Source organism: Salvelinus namaycush, chromosome 35 (genome assembly GCF_016432855.1).
Source record: "Salvelinus namaycush isolate Seneca chromosome 35, SaNama_1.0, whole genome shotgun sequence".
Lineage (NCBI taxonomy): Eukaryota > Metazoa > Chordata > Actinopteri > Salmoniformes > Salmonidae > Salvelinus > Salvelinus namaycush.
In genome coordinates, this window is record NC_052341.1 from 1,289,695 (window position 1) to 1,308,708 (window position 19,014).

General features: G+C 44.5%; 1 protein-coding gene across 1 annotated transcript in view; it reads right to left on the reverse strand.

Moving 5' to 3' along the window:
- Window positions 1-2,280: 2,280 nt before the first annotated feature.
- The window catches only part of LOC120029340 (choline O-acetyltransferase-like), a 28,806-nt gene continuing 12,072 nt past the window's right edge, over window positions 2,281-19,014 (reverse strand). The window contains exons 4-14 of the mRNA XM_038974574.1: window positions 17,027-17,080; window positions 16,585-16,762; window positions 14,971-15,148; window positions 14,585-14,754; window positions 14,279-14,379; window positions 12,779-12,907; window positions 12,488-12,610; window positions 12,119-12,260; window positions 3,290-3,352; window positions 3,009-3,146; window positions 2,281-2,580 (exon numbers count right to left, since the gene is read on the reverse strand). Of these exons, the coding sequence (XP_038830502.1) occupies window positions 2,281-2,580; window positions 3,009-3,146; window positions 3,290-3,352; window positions 12,119-12,260; window positions 12,488-12,610; window positions 12,779-12,907; window positions 14,279-14,379; window positions 14,585-14,754; window positions 14,971-15,148; window positions 16,585-16,762; window positions 17,027-17,080 (1,576 nt within the window). The remainder of the gene's footprint in view (window positions 2,581-3,008; window positions 3,147-3,289; window positions 3,353-12,118; window positions 12,261-12,487; window positions 12,611-12,778; window positions 12,908-14,278; window positions 14,380-14,584; window positions 14,755-14,970; window positions 15,149-16,584; window positions 16,763-17,026; window positions 17,081-19,014) is intronic.

A 19,014-nucleotide genomic window follows, 5' to 3' on the forward strand; every position in this document is an offset into this window, starting at 1 on the left:
CAGGGTTGCTGGAACAAGGTTGGAGTTAAAACCTACAGGAGGGTATCTCTCCAGGAACAGGGTTGGAGTTAAAACCTACAGGAGGGTATCTCTCCAGGAACAGGGTTGGAGATAAAACCTACAGGAGGGTATCTCTCCAGGAACAGGGTTGGAGATAAAACCTACAGGATGGTATCTCTCCAGGAACAGGGTTGGAGATAAAACCTACAGGAGGGTATCTCTCCAGGAACAGGGTTGGAGTTAAAACCTACAGGACGGTATCTCTCCAGGAACAGGGTTGGAGTTAAAACCTACAGGACGGTATCTCTCCAGGACAGGGTTAGAGTTAAAACCTACAGGAGGGTATCTCTCCAGGACCAGGGTTGGAGATAAAACCTACAGGAGGGTATCTCTCCAGGAACAAGGTTGGAGTTAAAACCTACAGGAGGGTATCTCTCCAGGAACAGGGTTGGAGATAAAACCTACAGGATGGTATCTCTCCAGGAACAGGGTTGGAGTTAAAACCTACAGGAGGGTATCTCTCCAGGACCAGGGTTGGAGTTAAAACCTACAGAAGGGTATCTCTCCAGGAAAAGGGTTGGAGATAAAACCTACAGGAGGGTATCTCTCCAGGAACAGGGTTGGAGTTAAAACCTACAAGACAGTATCTCTCCAGGAACAGGGTTGGAGTTAAAACCTACAGGAGGGTGTCTCTCCAGGAACAGGGTTGGAGTTTAAACCTACAGGAGGGTACCTCTCCAGGAACAGGGTTGGAGAGCCCTGATGTAAACCTACAGGAGGGTAGCTCTCCAGGAACAGGGTTGGAGTTAAAACCTACAGGACGGTATCTCTCCAGGAACAGGGTTGGAGTTAAAACCTACAGAAGGGTGTCTCTCCAGGAACAGGGTTGGAGTTTAAACCTACAGGAGGGTACCTCTCCAGGAACAGGGTTGGAGAGCCCTGATGTAAACCTACAGGAGGGTAGCTCTCCAGGAACAGGGTTGGAGTTAAAACCTACAGGACGGTATCTCTCCAGGAACAGGGTTGGAGTTAAAACCTACAGAAGGGTGTCTCTCCAGGAACAGGGTTGGAGTTTAAACCTACAGGAGGGTACCTCTCCAGGAACAGGGTTGGAGAGCCCTGATGTAAACCTACAGGAGGGTAGCTCTCCAGGAACAGGGTTGGAGTTAAAACCTACAGGACGGTATCTCTCCAGGAACAGGGTTGGAGTTAAAACCTACAGGAGGGTAGCTCTCCAGGAACAGGGTTGGAGAGCCCTGATGTAAACCTACAGGACGGTATCTCTCCAGGAACAGGGTTGGAGAGCCCTGCTGTAGGCCTTACTAGATAGATATCCCTCTTTGGCAGCATCATTATAGTGATGATCTTTAAACCTAGTTCCTACGTCTGCTCTTTCCCTATGGGTTAGATTTGCCGTCCGGACTTGAATCCCATTAGTTACAATATGATCAATGTTTGCACGATAAATGTGAATATATTGATAACGATATATTCCGGTATATATTTAGGAGTTGTTGTTTTCGACAAAGCTGAATAAACAGTACGCTGAGATCATTTATGAGTAAGTTCATTCATTCTCTGGGTGAAGAGGAGCTGTCCGTCACTACATTACTGAAATAGCAGGCATGTCTTTAGTTCCCTATTACCAGACCAGTGAGCTATGCTCTGTCTAGACTCCCACCCGAGTAGCAATGGTGAATGAGAACATCTACATCGTATTTTCTACATCTATGTGTTTCCTTCCATATTAGTTGTATGTACATTGTTACATAGTTAAGGATTCAAATTGACTCGAGAGATAAAGTCGTAAAAACATCAACTTCATCGCACAAACACCAAAATATACACACAGGACAACTAGCACTAACACTACTTTCACGACATACCTGGACGCGTGTCAGAAGTTGAGTGCGACTCTGAGGCTGTCCTAATATGGACACCGTAATCTGTGGGAAGTTGAGCGTAACTACTGAGGCTGTCCTAATATGGACACCGTAATCTGTGGGAAGTTGAGCGTAACTACTGAGGCTGTCCTAATATGGACACCGTAATCTGTGGGAAGTTGAGCGTAACTACTGAGGCTGTCCTAATATGGACACCGTAATCTGTGGGAAGTTGAGCGTAACTACTGAGGCTGTCCTAATATGGACACCGTAATCTGTGGGAAGTTGAGCGTAACTACTGAGGCTGTCCTAATATGGCCACCGTAATCTGTGGGAAGTTGAGCGTAACTACTGATGCTGTCCTAATATGGACACCGTAATGATACCTCAGTATGACTTATTTCCCTGTTTTCTGAGGTGTGCTCAGAGGCTTGCTGCCAGCTCCTTGGCTTTTCTCAACCGCCTTCGAGGCAGCAGCAGTGTTGCTCTGAGGCTTATTGCTCTTCTCGCACAGATCCCTCATCTCTACGAGGCCCTCGTCCAGAGCCTTGATAAAAACGGCCGAGCTGGTCTCGGTGCTGCCGTGGAAACTGGTCACGCTGAAGAGGAGGTGGTCTGCATGAGGGTTGTAGCAGCACCCGTAACCGTTAGGAACCACCGGGCCATAGCAACAGAACATCTCCACTGTGGTGGGGACCTGAGGAAGGTATACCAGTTATAATACAACATCTACTTAAGATATACACAGGTGTACTTTAACAAGGGATTTATACGTAGTTTATAAACCGTTAATGATTACTTCATAGATACTGTATATATGTAATAAACAGTTATAACACAATTGGTAGAATATTATGTTCTTGTAATTATTATTATTATTATTATTATTATTATCATGGCTGTAATAGCAATAGACTGTGTTATTGACTTGTTTATTGTTTACTCCATGTGTAACTCTGTGTTGTTGTCTGTTCACACTGCTATGCTTTATCTTGGCCAGGTCGCAGTTGTAAATGAGAACTTATTCTCAACTAGCCTACCTGGTTAAATAAAAGGTGAAATTAAAAAAATATAAAAATAAAAATAGCAATAGACACGTAGCAAAGAGACGACTAGATGGTATACCTGACTGGTGGAGAGAATGAACTGGTTACTGGCCACATAGGTTTCATCTGTGAAGATCTCTGGCACCTCCATATGGATCTCCTGGGAGATCTCTCTGAGTCCTAGAAGGTGATTGTCTATTCCCATCCCTGTAATAGCCTGCAAAATAAAAATAAAAAAACATCACGAACCCTTAGAGCTTAAAGTATTAAATCTACTTAAGTTAGAGGTTCCTCATGAATAGAACATTTATCAAATAAACGTAATACAATGAATAGTTTTAGTCAAACACGCGTACTTACTGCAATTGTGGAATTTGTCTGGGCATTAATCGCATCCCACAATCGTTTCATCTTTTCTGAATCCTGTAAAATTGAATAAAAACAAAAGCATAATTAATAATTGCATTTAGTCTCAAAAGCTAAATATAATACTCCCACATTGAACATTGTCTAAAGAGAGACAAAGTAACATATTTCACCTGTTATGAGTCATATGATAGATTGCAAGTGCTGTAAATCTGTAGAGAGATCAGCTGCTTTGGTGTGTGTGTGTGTGTGTGTGTGTGTGTGTGTGTGTGTGTGTGTGTGTGTGTGTGTGTGTGTGTGTGTGTGTGTGTGTGTGTGTGTGTGTGTGTGTGTGTGTGTGTGTGTGTGTGTGTTTATGGCTGGAATGAAGTATACTCAATTCTTACAGTTTATTATTTTATTGCTTTGGTACTGTTTTCACAAGTACACCGCATGACCAAAAGTATGTGGACACCTGCTAAATCAAACATCTCTAAAATCATGGACATTATTAACATGGAGTTGGTCCCCCCCTTTGCTGCTATAACAGCCTCCACTCTTCTGGGAAGGCTTTCCACTAGATGTTGGAACATTGCTGCTATAACAGCCTCCACTCTTCTGGGAAGGCTTTCCACTAGATGTTGGAACATTGCTGCTATAACAGCCTCCTCTCTTCTGGGAAGGCTTTCCACTAGATGTTGGAACATTGCTGCTATAACAGCCTCCTCTCTTCTGGGAAGGCTTTCCACTAGATGTTGGAACATTGCTGCTATAACAGCCTCCTCTCTTCTGGGAAGTCATTCCACTAGATGTTGGAACATTGCTGCTATAACAGCCTCCTCTCTTCTGGGAAGGCTTTCCACTAGATGTTGGAACATTGCTGCTATAACAGCCTCCACTCTTCTGGGAAGGCTTTCCACTAGATGTTGGAACATTGCTGCTATAACAGCCTCCTCTCTTCTGGGAAGGCTTTCCACTAGATGTTGGAACATTGCTGCTATAACAGCCTCCTCTCTTCTGGGAAGTCATTCCACTAGATGTTGGAACATTGCTGCTATAACAGCCTCCTCTCTTCTGGGAAGGCTTTCCACTAGATGTTGGAACATTGCTGCTATAACAGCCTCCTCTCTTCTGGGAAGTCATTCCACTAGATGTTGGAACATTGCAGCTATAACAGCCTCCACTCTTCTGGGAAGGCGTTCCACTAGATGTTGGAACATTGCTGTTATAACAGCCTCCACTCTTCTGGGAAGGCTTTCCACTAGATGTTGGTACATTGCTGCTATAACAGCCTCCACTCTTCTGGGAAGGCTTTCCACTAGATGTTGGAACATTGCTGCTATAACAGCCTCCACTCTTCTGGGAAGGCTTTCCACTAGATGTTGGAACATTGCTGCAGGGACTTGCTTCCATTCAGCCACAAGAGCATTACTGAGGTTGGGCACTGATCTTGGGCGATTAGGCCTGGCTCGCAGTCGGCGTTCCAATTAATCCCAAAGGTGTTAGATGGGGTTAAGGTCAGGGCTCTGTGCAGGCCAGTGAAGTTCTTCCACACTGATCTCGACAAACCATTTCTGTATGGACCTCACTTTGTGCAGGGGGCATTGTCATGATGAAACAGGAAAGGGCCTTCCCCAAAATGTTGCCACACAGTTGGCAGCACAGAATCATCTAGAATGTCATTGTATGCTGTAGCATTGAGATTTTCCTTCACTGGAACTAAGGGGCCGAACCATGAAAAACAGCCCCAGACCATTATTCCTCCTCTACCAAACTTTACAGTTGGCACTTTGAATTCGGGCAGGTATCATTCTCCTGTCATCCACCAAACCCAGATTTGTCAGTTGGACTGCCAGATGGTGAAGTGTAATTCATCACTCCAGAGAACGCATTTCCACTGTTCCAGAGTCCAATGACGGAGAGCTTTACACCATCCCAGCCGAGGCTTGGCTTTGCTGATGGTGATTTTATGCTTGTGTGCAGCTGCTCAGTCATGGAAACCCATTTCATGAAGCTCCCGACGAACAGTTCTTCTGCTGACGTTGTTTCCAGAGGCAGTTTGGAACTCAGTAGTGAGTGATGCAACCGATGGATAGACGATTTAAGCGCTATTCGCTTCAGCACTCGGCGTTGGTGAGCTTGTGTGGCCTACCACTTCAAGGCTGAGCCGTTGTTGCTCCTAGAAGGTTTTCACATCACAATAACAGCACTTACAGTTGACCGGGGGCAGCTCTAACAGGGCAGAAACTAGACGAACTGGCTTGTTGGAAAGGTGGCATCCTATGACGGTGCTGCATTGAAAGTCACTGAGCTCTTCAGTTCGGACCACTCAACTGTCAATGTTTGTCTATGGAGATTGCATGGCTGTGTGCTCGATTTTTATACACCTGTCAGGAACGGGTGTGGCTGAAATAGCCAAATCCACTAATTTGAAGGGTGTGTGGTGAATTTTCTGAACGCAGCCAGTCTTACATTCAAACCCTTTTCATTTGTGCAATCAAATCCTAATCTTATCTACCAACATAGACAGGGCTCTAACTCCTCTAGCTCCACAATGAAATAGGGTGCAGGCCAGGCAGCAGGCTGTTAGCCAACCTGCCAGCTTAGTGGAGTCTGCCACTAGCATAGTCAGTGTAGTCAGCTCAGCCATCCCCATTGAGACTGTGTCTGTGCCTCGACCTAGGTTGGGCAAAACTAAACATGGCTGTGTTCGCCTTAGCAATCTCATTAGGATAAAGACCTCCTCCATTCCTGCCATTATTGAAAGAGATCGTGATACCTCACATCTCAAAATAGGTTTACTTAATGTTAGATCCCTCACTTCAAAGGCAGTTATAGTCAATGAACTAATCACTGATCATAATCTTGATGTGATTGGCCTGACTGAAACATGGCTTAAGCCTGATGAATTTACTGTGTTAAATGAGGCCTCACCTCCTGGTTACACTAGTGACCATATCCCCCGTGCATCCCGCAAAGGCGGAGGTGTTGCTAACATTTACGATAGCAAATTTCAATTTACAACAAAAAAAATGACGTTTTCGTCTTTTGAGCTTCTAGTCATGAAATCTATGCAGCCTACTCAATCACTTTTTATAGCTACTGTTTACAGGCCTCCTGGGCCATATACAGCGTTCCTCTCTGAGTTCCCTGAATTCCTATCGGACCTTGTAGTCATAGCAGATCATATTCTAATTTTTGGTGATTTTAATATTCAAAAGGAGAAGTCCACAGACCCACTCCAAAAGTCTTTCGGAGCCATCATCGACTCAGTGGGTTTTGTCCAACATGTCTCTGGACCTACTCACTGCCACAGTCATACTCTGGACCTAGTTTTGTCCCATGGAATAAATGTTGTAGATCTTAATGTTTTTCCTCATAATCCTGGACTATCGGACCACCATTTTATTACGTTTGCAATCGCAACAAATAATCTGCTCAGACCCCAACCAAGGAGCATCAAAAGTCGTGGTATAAATTCTCAGACAACACAAAAATTCCTTGATGCCCTTCCAGACTCCTTCTGCCTACCCAAGGACGTCAGAGGACAAAAATCAGTTAACCACCTAACTGAGGAACTCAATTTAACCTTGCGCAATACCCTAGATGCAGTTGCACCCCTAAAAACGAAAAACATTTGTCATAAGAAACTAGCTCCCTGGTATACAGAAAATACCCGAGCTCTGAAGCAAGCTCACTCACTAAAAGTGGCAGTAATAAAGCCTCTCTTGAAAAAGCCAAACCTTGACCCGGAAAATATAAAAAACTATCGGCCTATATCGAATCTTCCATTCCTCTCAAAAATTTTAGAAAAAGCTGTTGCGCAGCAACTCACTGCCTTCCTGAAGACAAACAATGTATACGAAATGCTTCAGTCTGGTTTTAGACCCCATCATAGCACTGAGACTGCACTTGTGAAGGTGGTAAATGACCTTTTAATGGCGTCAGACCGAGGCTCTGCATCTGTCCTCGTGCTACTAGACCTTAGTGCTGCCTTTGACACCATCGATCACCACATTCTTTTGGAGAGACTGGAAACCCAAATTGGTCTACACGGACAAGTTCTGGCCTGGTTTAGATCTTATCTGTCGGAAAGATATCAGTTTGTCTCTGTGAATGGTTTGTCCTCTGACAAATCAACTGTACATTTCGGTGTTCCTCAAGGTTCCGTTTTAGGACCACTATTGTTTTCACTATATATTTTACCTCTTGGGGATGTTATTCGAAAACATAATGTTAACTTTCACTGCTATGCGGATGACACACAGCTGTACATTTCAATGAAACATGGTGAAGCCCCAAAATTGCCCTCGCTAGAAGCCTGTGTTTCAGACATAAGGAAGTGGATGGCTGAAAACGTTCTACTTTTAAACTCTGACAAAACAGAGATGCTTGTTCTAGGTCCCAAGAAACAAAGAGATATTCTGTTAAATCTGACAATTAATCTTGATGGTTGTAAAGTCGTCTCAAATAAAACTGTGAAGGACCTCGGCGTTACTCTTGACCCTGATCTCTCTTTTGACGAACATATCAAGACTGTTTCAAGGACAGCTTTTTTCCATCTACGTAACATTGCAAAAATCAAAAATTTTCTGTCCAAAAATTATGCAGAAAAATTAATCCATGCATTTGTTACTTCTAGGTTAGACTACTGCAATGCTCTACTTTCCGGCTACCCGGATAAAGCACTAAATAAACTTCAGTTAGTGCTAAATACGGCTGCTAGAATCCTGACTAGAACCAAGAAATTTGATCATATTACTCCAGTGCTAGCTTCCCTACACTGGCTTCCTGTTAAGGCAAGGGCTGATTTCAAGGTTTTACTGTTAACCTATAAAGCGTTACATGGGCTTGCTCCTACCTATCTTTCCGAGTTGGTCCTGCCGTACATACCTACACGTACGCTCGGGTCACAAGACGCAGGCCTCCTAATTGTCCCTAGAATTTCTAAGCAAACAGCTGGAGGCAGGGCTTTCTCCAATAGATCTCCATTTTTATGGAACGGTCTGCCTACCCATGTGAGAGACGCAGACTCGGTCTCAACCTTTAAGTCTTTACTGAAGACTTATCTCTTCAGTAGGTCATATGATTGAGTGTAGTCTGGCCCAGGAGTGTGAAGGTGAACGGAAAGGCTCTGGAGCAACGAACCGCCCTTGCTGTCTCTGCCTGGCCGGTTCCCCTCTCTCCACTGGGATTCTCTGCCTCTAACCCTATTACAGGGGCTGAGTCACTGGCTTACTGGTGCTCTTTCATGCCGTCCCTAGGAGGGGTGCGTCACTTGAGTGGGTTGAGTTACTGACGTGATCTTCCTGTCTGGGTTGGCGCCCCCCCCCTGGTTTGTGCTGTGGTGGAGATCTTTGTGGGCTATACTCGGCCTTGTCTCAGGATTGTAAGTTGGTGGTTGAAGATATCCCTCTAGTGGTGCGGGGGCTGTGCTTTGGCAAAGTGGGTGGGGTTATATCCTTCCTGTTTGGCCCTGTCCGGGGGTATCATCGGATGGGACCACAGTGTCTCCTGACCCCTCCTGTCTCAGCCTCCAGTATTTATGCTGCAGTAGTTTATGTGTCGGGGGGCTAGGGTCAGTTGGTTATATCTGGAGTACTTCTCCTGTCTTATCCAGTGTCCTGTGTGAATTTAAGTATGCTCTCTCTAATTCTCTCCTCTCTTTCTTTCTCTCTCTCGGAGAACCTGAGCCCTAGGACCATACGTCAGGACTACCGGGCATGATGACTCCTTGCTGTCCCCAGTCCACCTGGCCTTGCTGCTATTCCAGTTTCAACTGTTCTGCCTGCGGTTATGGAACCCCTACCTGTCCCAGACCTGCTGCTTTCAACTCTTAATGATCGGCTATGAAAAGCCAACTGACATTTATTCCTGATTATTATTTGACCATGCTTGTCATTTATGAACATTTTGAAAATCTTGGCTCTCTCTCTAATTCTCTCCTTCTCTCTTTTTTTCTCTCTCTCGGAGGACCTGAGCCCTAGGACCATACGTCAGGACTACCGGGCATGATGACTCCTTGCTGTCCCCAGTCCACCTGGCCTTGCTGCTATTCCAGTTTCAACTGTTCTGCCTGCGGTTATGGAACCGCCACCTGTCCCAGACCTGCTGTTTTCAACTCTTAATGACCGGCTATGAAAAGCCAACTGACATTTATTCCTGATTATTATTTGACCATGCTTGTCACTTATGAACATTTTGAACATCTTGGCATAGTTCTGTTATAATCTCCACCCGGCACAGCCAGAAGAGGACTGGCCACCCCTCATAGCCTGGTTCCTCTCTAGGTTTCTTCCTAGGTTTTGGCCTTTCTAGGGAGTTTTTCCTAGCCACCGTGCTTCTACACCTGCATTGCTTGCTGTTTGGGGTTTTAGGCTGGGTTTCTGTACAGCACTTCGAGATATTAGCTGATGTACGAAGGGCTATATAAAATAAACTTGATTTGATTCAATAGTTATCATTATAGTAGTACATTTGAGTATATCATACTCTGTATGTTTCTACTTTACAGACTTTACATTTTCATCTATTCCTCTATCTGGGGTAGACAAACCACTTTACATGTTCATCTATTCCTCAAAATCTGGGGTAGACAAACCACTTTACATGTTACATCTGTAGGTTTTACCAACCGGTTAAGTGATCATCAATCGATGAATCAATCACACACACATTATGGGAGAAGAGGACATGATGAACAGCATTATGGGAGAAGACATGATGAACAGCATTATGGGAGAAGAGGACATGATGAACAGCATTATGGGAGAAGACATGATGAACAGCATTATGGGAGAAGAGGACATGATGAACAGCATTATGGGAGAAGAGGACATGATGAACAGCATTATGGGAGAAGAGGACACGATGAACAGCATTATTTTACATTTACATTTAAGTCATTTAGCAGACGCTCTTATCCAGAGCGACTTACAAGTACATACATTCATACTTTTTTTTTGTACTGGCCCCCCGTGGGAATCGAACCCACAACCCTGGCGTTGCAAGCGCCATGCTCTACCAACTGAGCCACACGGGACATTATGGGAGAAGAGGACATGATGAACAGCATTATGGGAGAAGACATGATGAACAGCATTATGGGAGAAGAGGACATGATGAACAGCATTATGGGAGAAGAGGACATGATGAACAGCATTATGGGAGAAGAGGACATGATGAACAGCATTATGGGAGAAGAGGACATGATGAACAGCATTATGGGAGAAGACATGATGAACAGCATTATGGGAGAAGAGGACATGATGAACAGCATTATGGGAGAAGAGGACATGATGAACAGCATTATGGGAGAAGAGGACACGATGAACAGCATTATGGGAGAAGAGGACACGATGAACAGCATTATGGGAGAAGAGGACATGATGAACAGCATTATGGGAGAAGAGGACATGATGAACAGCATTATGGGAGAAGAGGACATGATGAACAGCATTATGGGAGAAGAGGACACGATGAACAGCATTATGGGAGAAGAGGACATGATGAACAGCATTATGGGAGAAGAGGACACGATGAACAGCATTATGGGAGAAGAGGACACGATGAACAGCATTATGGGAGAAGAGGACACGATGAACAGCATTATGGGAGAAGAGGACACGATGAACAGCATTATGGGAGAAGAGGACACGATGAACAGCATTATGGGAGAAGAGGACACGATGAACAGCATTATGGGAGAAGAGGACACGATGAACAGCATTATGGGAGAAGAGGACATGATGAACAGCATTATGGGAGAAGAGGACACGATGAACAGCATTATGGGAGAAGAGGACACGATGAACAGCATTATGGGAGAAGAGGACATGATGAACAGCATTATGGGAGAAGAGGACACGATGAACAGCATTATGGGATAAGACATGATGAACAGCATTATGGGAGAAGACATGATGAACAGCATTATGGGAGAAGAGGACATGATGAACAGCATTATGGGAGAAGAGGACACGATGAACAGCATTATGGGAGAAGAGGACATGATGAACAGCATTATGGGATAAGACATGATGAACAGCATTATGGGAGAAGAGGACACGATGAACAGCATTATGGGAGAAGAGGACATGATGAACAGCATTATGGGAGAAGAGGACACGATGAACAGCATTATGGGAGAAGAGGACACGATGAACAGCATTATGGGAGAAGAGGACATGATGAACAGCATTATGGGAGAAGAGGACACGATGAACAGCATTATGGGAGAAGAGGACACGATGAACAGCATTATGGGAGAAGAGGACACGATGAACAGCATTATGGGAGAAGAGGACATGATGAACAGCATTATGGGAGAAGACATGATGAACAGCATTATGGGAGAAGAGGACATGATGAACAGCATTATGGGAGAAGAGGACACGATGAACAGCATTATGGGAGAAGAGGACACGATGAACAGCATTATGGGAGAAGAGGACATGATGAACAGCATTATGGGAGAAGAGGACACGATGAACAGCATTATGGGAGAAGAGGACATGATGAACAGCATTATGGGAGAAGAGGACACGATGAACAGCATTATGGGAGAAGAGGACATGATGAACAGCATTATGGGAGAAGAGGACATGATGAACAGCATTATGGGAGAAGAGGACACGATGAACAGCATTATGGGAGAAGAGGACACGATGAACAGCATTATGGGAGAAGAGGACACGATGAACAGCATTATGGGAGAAGAGGACATGATGAACAGCATTATGGGAGAAGAGGACACGATGAACAGCATTATGGGAGAAGAGGACACGATGAACAGCATTATGGGAGAAGACCATAATGGGGAGCTAAGTAGGAAAAATGACTCACAGAGAGAGATGTCTTCTCGTCCGTCATGGCCTTCACGAAGGCCAGAGCCTCGGGGGTCGCTGAGCGGATGTTGTCCACCCGGCCCTCGTGGAAACGACGGATAGAAGCACTCTCATAAGTGGACACCAGCCGTCCATTGCATCTGAGAAATCACAAAGCAAAATAAATATCGCTACTGTATATCAATGGAGGCTGAATTCACTTAATGTGTGAACAAAGGAAAATAGTTTCTTTCTTAGGTTTTTAGTTATATTAAAATGACTGTCAATAAGTAGTAAAGATTGTAATCAAATGAAAAATGTGTTGAAACAGGACTAAAACAACCAACAACATGTCGTTTTAGATAACGTTCTTAAAGGTGTACAACACCTGTAAAAGGCCAGTTGTAGAGCCACCTGTATGTACGCATCTGGACTCATCTTCTGTTTCTTGATGAATTCTTTTCCATAGACCTCAAACTTGTGTACATCCATGTCAAGATCTCTAACCAACCTAAGGAGAAGGAAATATCAATATATGTTAAAGTTCCTAATGCCTCTGTTTTTTTATATCCGGGTCAAATCATTTCCGGGTAACAATTTAAGTAACCTACTGTGATTGTCTTTAATTAAAACAATTTTTAAAAAACAGCTTATATGTGTGTGTATGTGTGTGTCTTGCCTCTGCAGTCTCTCAGCAGAGGCCTTCAGGAGGTCCTGGATGTGAGGTGTGGTCTTCCAGAGCAGTCTGCGAGGAGTAGGAAGCTCCGACACGTTGGTGGCCCTCCCCATCTTGGAGGGACTTCCTGTCCTGTTGAGAGAGCATGATCACTTGACTTCCTTAGATTAGTGTTTTACTATTATTATAATTTATTATTCATTAACATCATATTGCTTTATCACTGACCTCTAATAAAATATTACCTGTTTCATTACTGACCTCTAATAATATATTACCTGTTTTATCACTGACCTCTAATAATATATTACCTGTTTCATTACTGACCTCTAATAATATATTACCTGTTTTATTACTGACCTCTAATAATATATTACCTGTTTTATCACTGACCTCTAATAATATATTACCTGTTTTATTACTGACCTCTAATAATATATTACCTGTTTTATTATTGACCTCTAATAATATATTACCTGTTTTATCACTGACCTCTAATAATATATTAGCTGTTTTATTACTGACCTCTAATAATATATTAGCTGTTTTATTACTGACCTCTAATAATATATTAGCTGTTTTATTACTGACCTCTAATAATATATTAGCTGTTTTATCACTGACCTCTAATAATATATTAGCTGTTTTATTACTGACCTCTAATAATATATTAGCTGTTTCATCACTGACCTCTAATAATATACTAGCTGTAAATGTGAACTACACTGCAAAACATTAACCTCTTCATGTGTCTCATGAGTAAAATGTAAAATATCTGATTTAAGATTTAATGCAATGAACTGGCCGTTAACTATATTGTAATGAAGTATTTTGCGTGTTTGGTGAGTAAATATGAACTCTCAGATGTAAAAGCACAAGACCTGGAACAGAACCCTGGGGGACACCAGGACCTGGAACAGAACCCTGGGGGACACCAGGACCTGGAACAGAACCCTGGGGGACACCAGGACCTGGAACAGAACCCTGGGGGACACCAGGACCTGGAACAGAACCGTGGGGGACACCAGGACCTGGAACAGAACCGTGGGGGACACCAGGACCTGGAACAGAACCCTGGGGGACACCAGGACCTGGAACAGAACCGTGGGGGACACCAGGACCTGGAACAGAACCGTGGGGGACACCAGGACCTGGAACAGAACCGTGGGGGACACCAGGACCTGGAACAGAACCCTGGGGGACACCAGGACCTGGAACAGAACCCTGGGGGACACCAGGACCTGGAACAGAACCCTGGGGGACACCAGGACCTGGAACAGAACCCCGGGGGACACCAGGACCTGGAACAGAACCGTGGGGGACACCAGGACCTGGAACAGAACCCTGGGGGACACCAGGACCTGGAACAGAACCTTGGGGGACACCAGGACCTGGAACAGAACCCTGGGGGACACCAGGACCTAGAATAGAACTCCACCTAATCAGATTTAACACTGTCCATATGGACACATACATGTAAATTAGTTTGGCTAGATCGCTTACATGAATTTCATCAAGTATTCTGTACACGCCACCAGAACTATTCCCTCGAAGGGTGAGTGCTCGCACACCGTTCCGCAGACTCCGTCCTCCCCTACAACAAACTGAAACAAACATTTATATTCCATTCCATGGTCTCAGGACCTGTATTGTGCTGATCTAGGATCACCCCCCCCCCCCCACACACACACACACACTTTGTCCATATCATCTTATTCTTTGTTATCTAAAATGCTAAACTGATCCTAGATCAGCGCTCCTACACCGAGACACTTTATGAATAAGGGTCCAGGGTTGGCATCGCCCTACCTGCATTGGCTTGTCATACCAGCGGTTTGCCCCCATCTTCTCATGGCCTCCTCCATGGAGCATCAGCAGGGCTCGGCTGGTATCCCCAACCTCCACCCCACTGGGGTCGTCTAGACACACCACACACAGACACTTCTCGATCACAGCCAACGACTCTCTGTTAACTGAATCTAGGGGAGGGAGGGGGGGGGGGGAGGGAGGCAGACAGGCATGCAGACAGGCAGGCGTACAGACAGACTAGGTCAGTTTATGCAAATATATTTGTTTTCATAGTCTTCCCATGGTTTATTTCAAATTATTACTATGATTTAAATTGTTATTTGATATTAGTGTTAGTATTATAGTTATGATATTTAATGTAGACAATAAGATGGTTGAAGTGAAACCTTTAATGAGTACGTCTCTAGCCTGGGCCCATTCTGTTCTTCCATCAGACGTCAGCAGACCAAACGAAGGCTGTCTCTCCTCTGTGTTCTCTGCCATCTTTACTATCTTCTCCAGCTGGGTCAAGATGTGAATTTCTTTCAGTTTTTTCTCCTTTACCACTAGGTCCAACACAAAGAACTGAGAAGAAGACAAATAAGAATTATTATTCTTTTTTTTTTTTAAATAGGATTGGATTTTGGGGGGAGGGTTTATTGCTCCCAAAGTGAAATTTTGTCGTGGACATTGAAAAAAGGTGATGGTATTTCCACGTAGAATATCACAGATTAAAACATACATCTGATTAAAAATGTATTTCTAAGGAAGCAACAACAACAACAAAAAAAGACGATAAGATACTTTAATAATAAGATAAGATGCTTTATCATAAGACCTCAAAATAGATTACTGGCATTACAAAATCTATAAAAGCCTTTTCTCCAAGGAGCAATTCAATGTATCACTCAATCAGACACGTTGGGTCAATAGGCTGTTAAAAAACTAAAACCTACCAATGCAAACACATCAGTCATTAGACCCCAATAGGCTGCTGACTAATGAAGGCAAAGTAAGAGAGGCAGAGGTTAACGACGTACCGCCACCGCCTGCTTGAACCTGCGTGTCCCAAAATGCCACCCTATTCCCTATGTAGTGCACTACTTTTAACAAGAGCCCTGGTTAAATGTAGTGCACTACATAGGGAATAGGATGTCATTTGGCACACATGTTTGAAAACATGAATCCCTACGCCGCGATCAATTGTCCTTGTGACTCAAGGAGGCTCTCAGACAAATTCAATCAGCAGTAATTTAGTTAGTAGTCTGTTTCTCCACATGGATGGCTCCTTAATATGTGTCCCTGATTGATAGTGCCTGGAACCATCTCCAGGTACGAAGGACTCTCCCCTCCTCCTCCTCCCGTCCTCCCTTTTAGCTTTTGTGAGATATTTGGTGACGCGTTCGTGTGACGGGAAGTGAGATTCATCGTAAAAGATAACTCCAGACTGGGACACGGTGTTAACCGTCAACTGGTTGTTTGTTTACGATTCCGTCTGTGACCTATACATTGTCTGTTGTTTATGTCGACGTTTCCCCCGTTTTCTGCCTATGACCTTTGAACTTTACCGTATACGACACGGCCTTGGGGAGGATCGACAGGAAGTAGAAGCTATTTACAACACTGACTCGTGGGAATCCTAAACCTCCAACAGAGACTAAACACAACCAACGAATAAAGTTATACTTCTACACTAATATCTCTTGTCTTGTCAATGTGGACACACAATGTTTTGGAATGTCGTTAGCTGTTATATTTGAGGTGACCACATGCCTTGTAAATGTGGACAATGTTTGTACCTGTACAGTAGTGATAACTGAGATCACTGTAAGTGTAATTGCGTCCATAGAGATACAATGTATTATATTTATTACTGTGATTTATTTTTTAAATGGCACCCTATTCCCTATATAGTGCACTACTTTTGACCAGGGCCCATAGGGAATAGGGTGCACTACTTTTGACCAGGGCCCATAGGGAGTAGGGTGCAGCTGGATACGGAACCTTAGTCTCTCCCTGACCTGGTTCTTGCATGCAACGATGATGTGCTCCTGCTCGGTGGACCCAGCCTCGTGGATGACGAGGGTGTCCCTCTTGAGGCCGGGCAGACGGTATGTGTTGAAGAGACGGTAGTACTGCTTCATACACAGAGGGGTCCCAGCCAGCCGGCCCCGAGAAAAGTCCACGGGCAACGCCCTCCTGTCAGGAGGCAGGGCCCCAGAGACACACAGACACAGACTCAGATCACCTGGGACAACCTCAGCTGCTCTACAGGGGCACTTTATCCAGTCTTATATTATATATTCTGTTTATTTTCCCTTTATTATTTTACAATCTTTAAACTTTTCTTCTACAATACTCTGATGGAAGAGAGGAGAAGAGGAGAGGAGAGGAGAGGAGAGGAGAGGAGAGGAGAGGAGAGGAGAGGAGAGGAGCGTTATAAACTGGACTCAGAGAACTCACGTGTCAATACGTTCCTTATACTCCAGAACTCCTGTGATGAGGTGAGCAGCGAATCTGAGAAGATGGAGAATAGAGAGACTGAGTCAACACAGAGAGAACATCATTTAGAAGGGACCTAGACACACTGTATATGCAACAGTCCAGTCATTTCATTACTGGTATCCATTATTCAACGGAGAGTATTATACAATGATAGTCTTCTTCATACACTTTGCCTCGTGTGTGTTACTGAATTGTAACTATATAATTGTTCTGTATATGGACATTTTATTTACAGGCAGTTACAGGCTGTTACAAGCTGTTACAGGCAGTTACAGGCTGTTACAGGCAGTTAAAGGCAGTTACAGGCAGTTACAGGCTGTTACAAGCTGTTACAGGCAGTTACAGGCTGTTACAGGCTGTTACAAGCAGTTACAGGCAGTTACAGGCAGTTACAGGCTGTTACAGGCTGTTACAGGCTGTTACAGGCAGTTAAAGGCAGTTACAGGCAGTTACAGGCAGTTACAGGCTGTTACAGGCTGTTACAGGCAGTTAAAGGCTGTTACAGGCTGTTACAGGCATACAGGCAGTTACAGGCTGTTACAAGCAGTTAAAGGCAGTTACAGGCTGTTGCATGCAGTTACAGGCTGTTATAGGCTGTTACAAGCTGCTACAGGCTGTTACAGGCTGTTACAGGCATACAGGCAGTTGCATGCAGTTACAGGCTGTTACAAGCAGTTACAGGCTGTTACAAGCAGTTACAGGCAGTTACAGGCTGTTACAGGCAGTTACAGGCAGTTACAGGCTGTTACAGGCTGTTACAAGCAGTTACAGGCAGTTACAGGCAGTTACAGGCTGTTACAGGCAGTTACAGGCTGTTACAGGCTGTTACAAGCAGTTACAGGCAGTTACATGCAGTTACAGGCTGTTACAGGCTGTTACAAGCAGTTACAGGCTGTTACAGGCAGTTACAAGCTGTTACAGGCAGTTACAGGCAGTTACAGGCTGTTACAGGCTGTTACAGGCATACAGGCAGTTGCATGCAGTTACAGGCTGTTATAGGCTGTTACAAGCTGCTACAGGCTGTTACAGGCTGTTACAGGCATACAGGCAGTTGCATGCAGTTACAGGCTGTTACAAGCAGTTACAGGCTGTTACAAGCAGTTACAGGCAGTTACAGGCTGTTACAGGCAGTTACAGGCAGTTACAGACTGTTACAGGCTGTTACAAGCAGTTACAGGCAGTTACAGGCTGTTACAGGCTGTTACAGGCAGTTACAGGCTGTTACAGGCTGTTACAAGCAGTTACAGGCTGTTACAGGCTGTTACAAGCAGTTACAAGCTGTTACAGGCAGTTACAGGCAGTTACAAGCAGTTACAGGCAGTTACAGGCAGTTACAGGCTGTTACAGGCATACAGGCAGTTGCATGCAGTTAAAGGCAGTTACAGGCTGTTACAGGCAGTTACAGGCAGTTACAGGCAGTTACAGGCTGTTACAGGCAGTTACAGGCAGTTACAGGCAGTTACAGGTTGTTACAGGCTGTTACAAGCAGTTACAGGCAGTTACAGGCTGTTACAGGCTGTTACAAGCAGTTACAGGTTGTTACAGGCTGTTACAGGCAGTTACAGGCAGTTACAAGCAGTTACAGGCAGTTACAGGCTGTTACAGGCTGTTACAGGCAGTTACAGGCAGTTACAGGCTGTTACAGGCAGTTACAGGCAGTTACAGGCAATTATAGGCTGTTACAGGCAGTTACAGGCAGTTACAGGCAGTTACAGGCAGTTACAGGCTGTTACAGGCTGTTACAGGCTGTTACAGGCTGTTACAGGCTGTTACAGGCTGTTACAGGCTGTTACAGGCTGTTACAGGCTGTTACAAGCTGCTACAGGCTGTTACAGGCAGTTACAGGCTGTTACAGGCTGTTACAGGCAGTTACAGGCTGTTACTGTAAAAAGTCTATTGGTCCATCTGTATCTACTCATGATACACCAAACACACCACAACCCCCT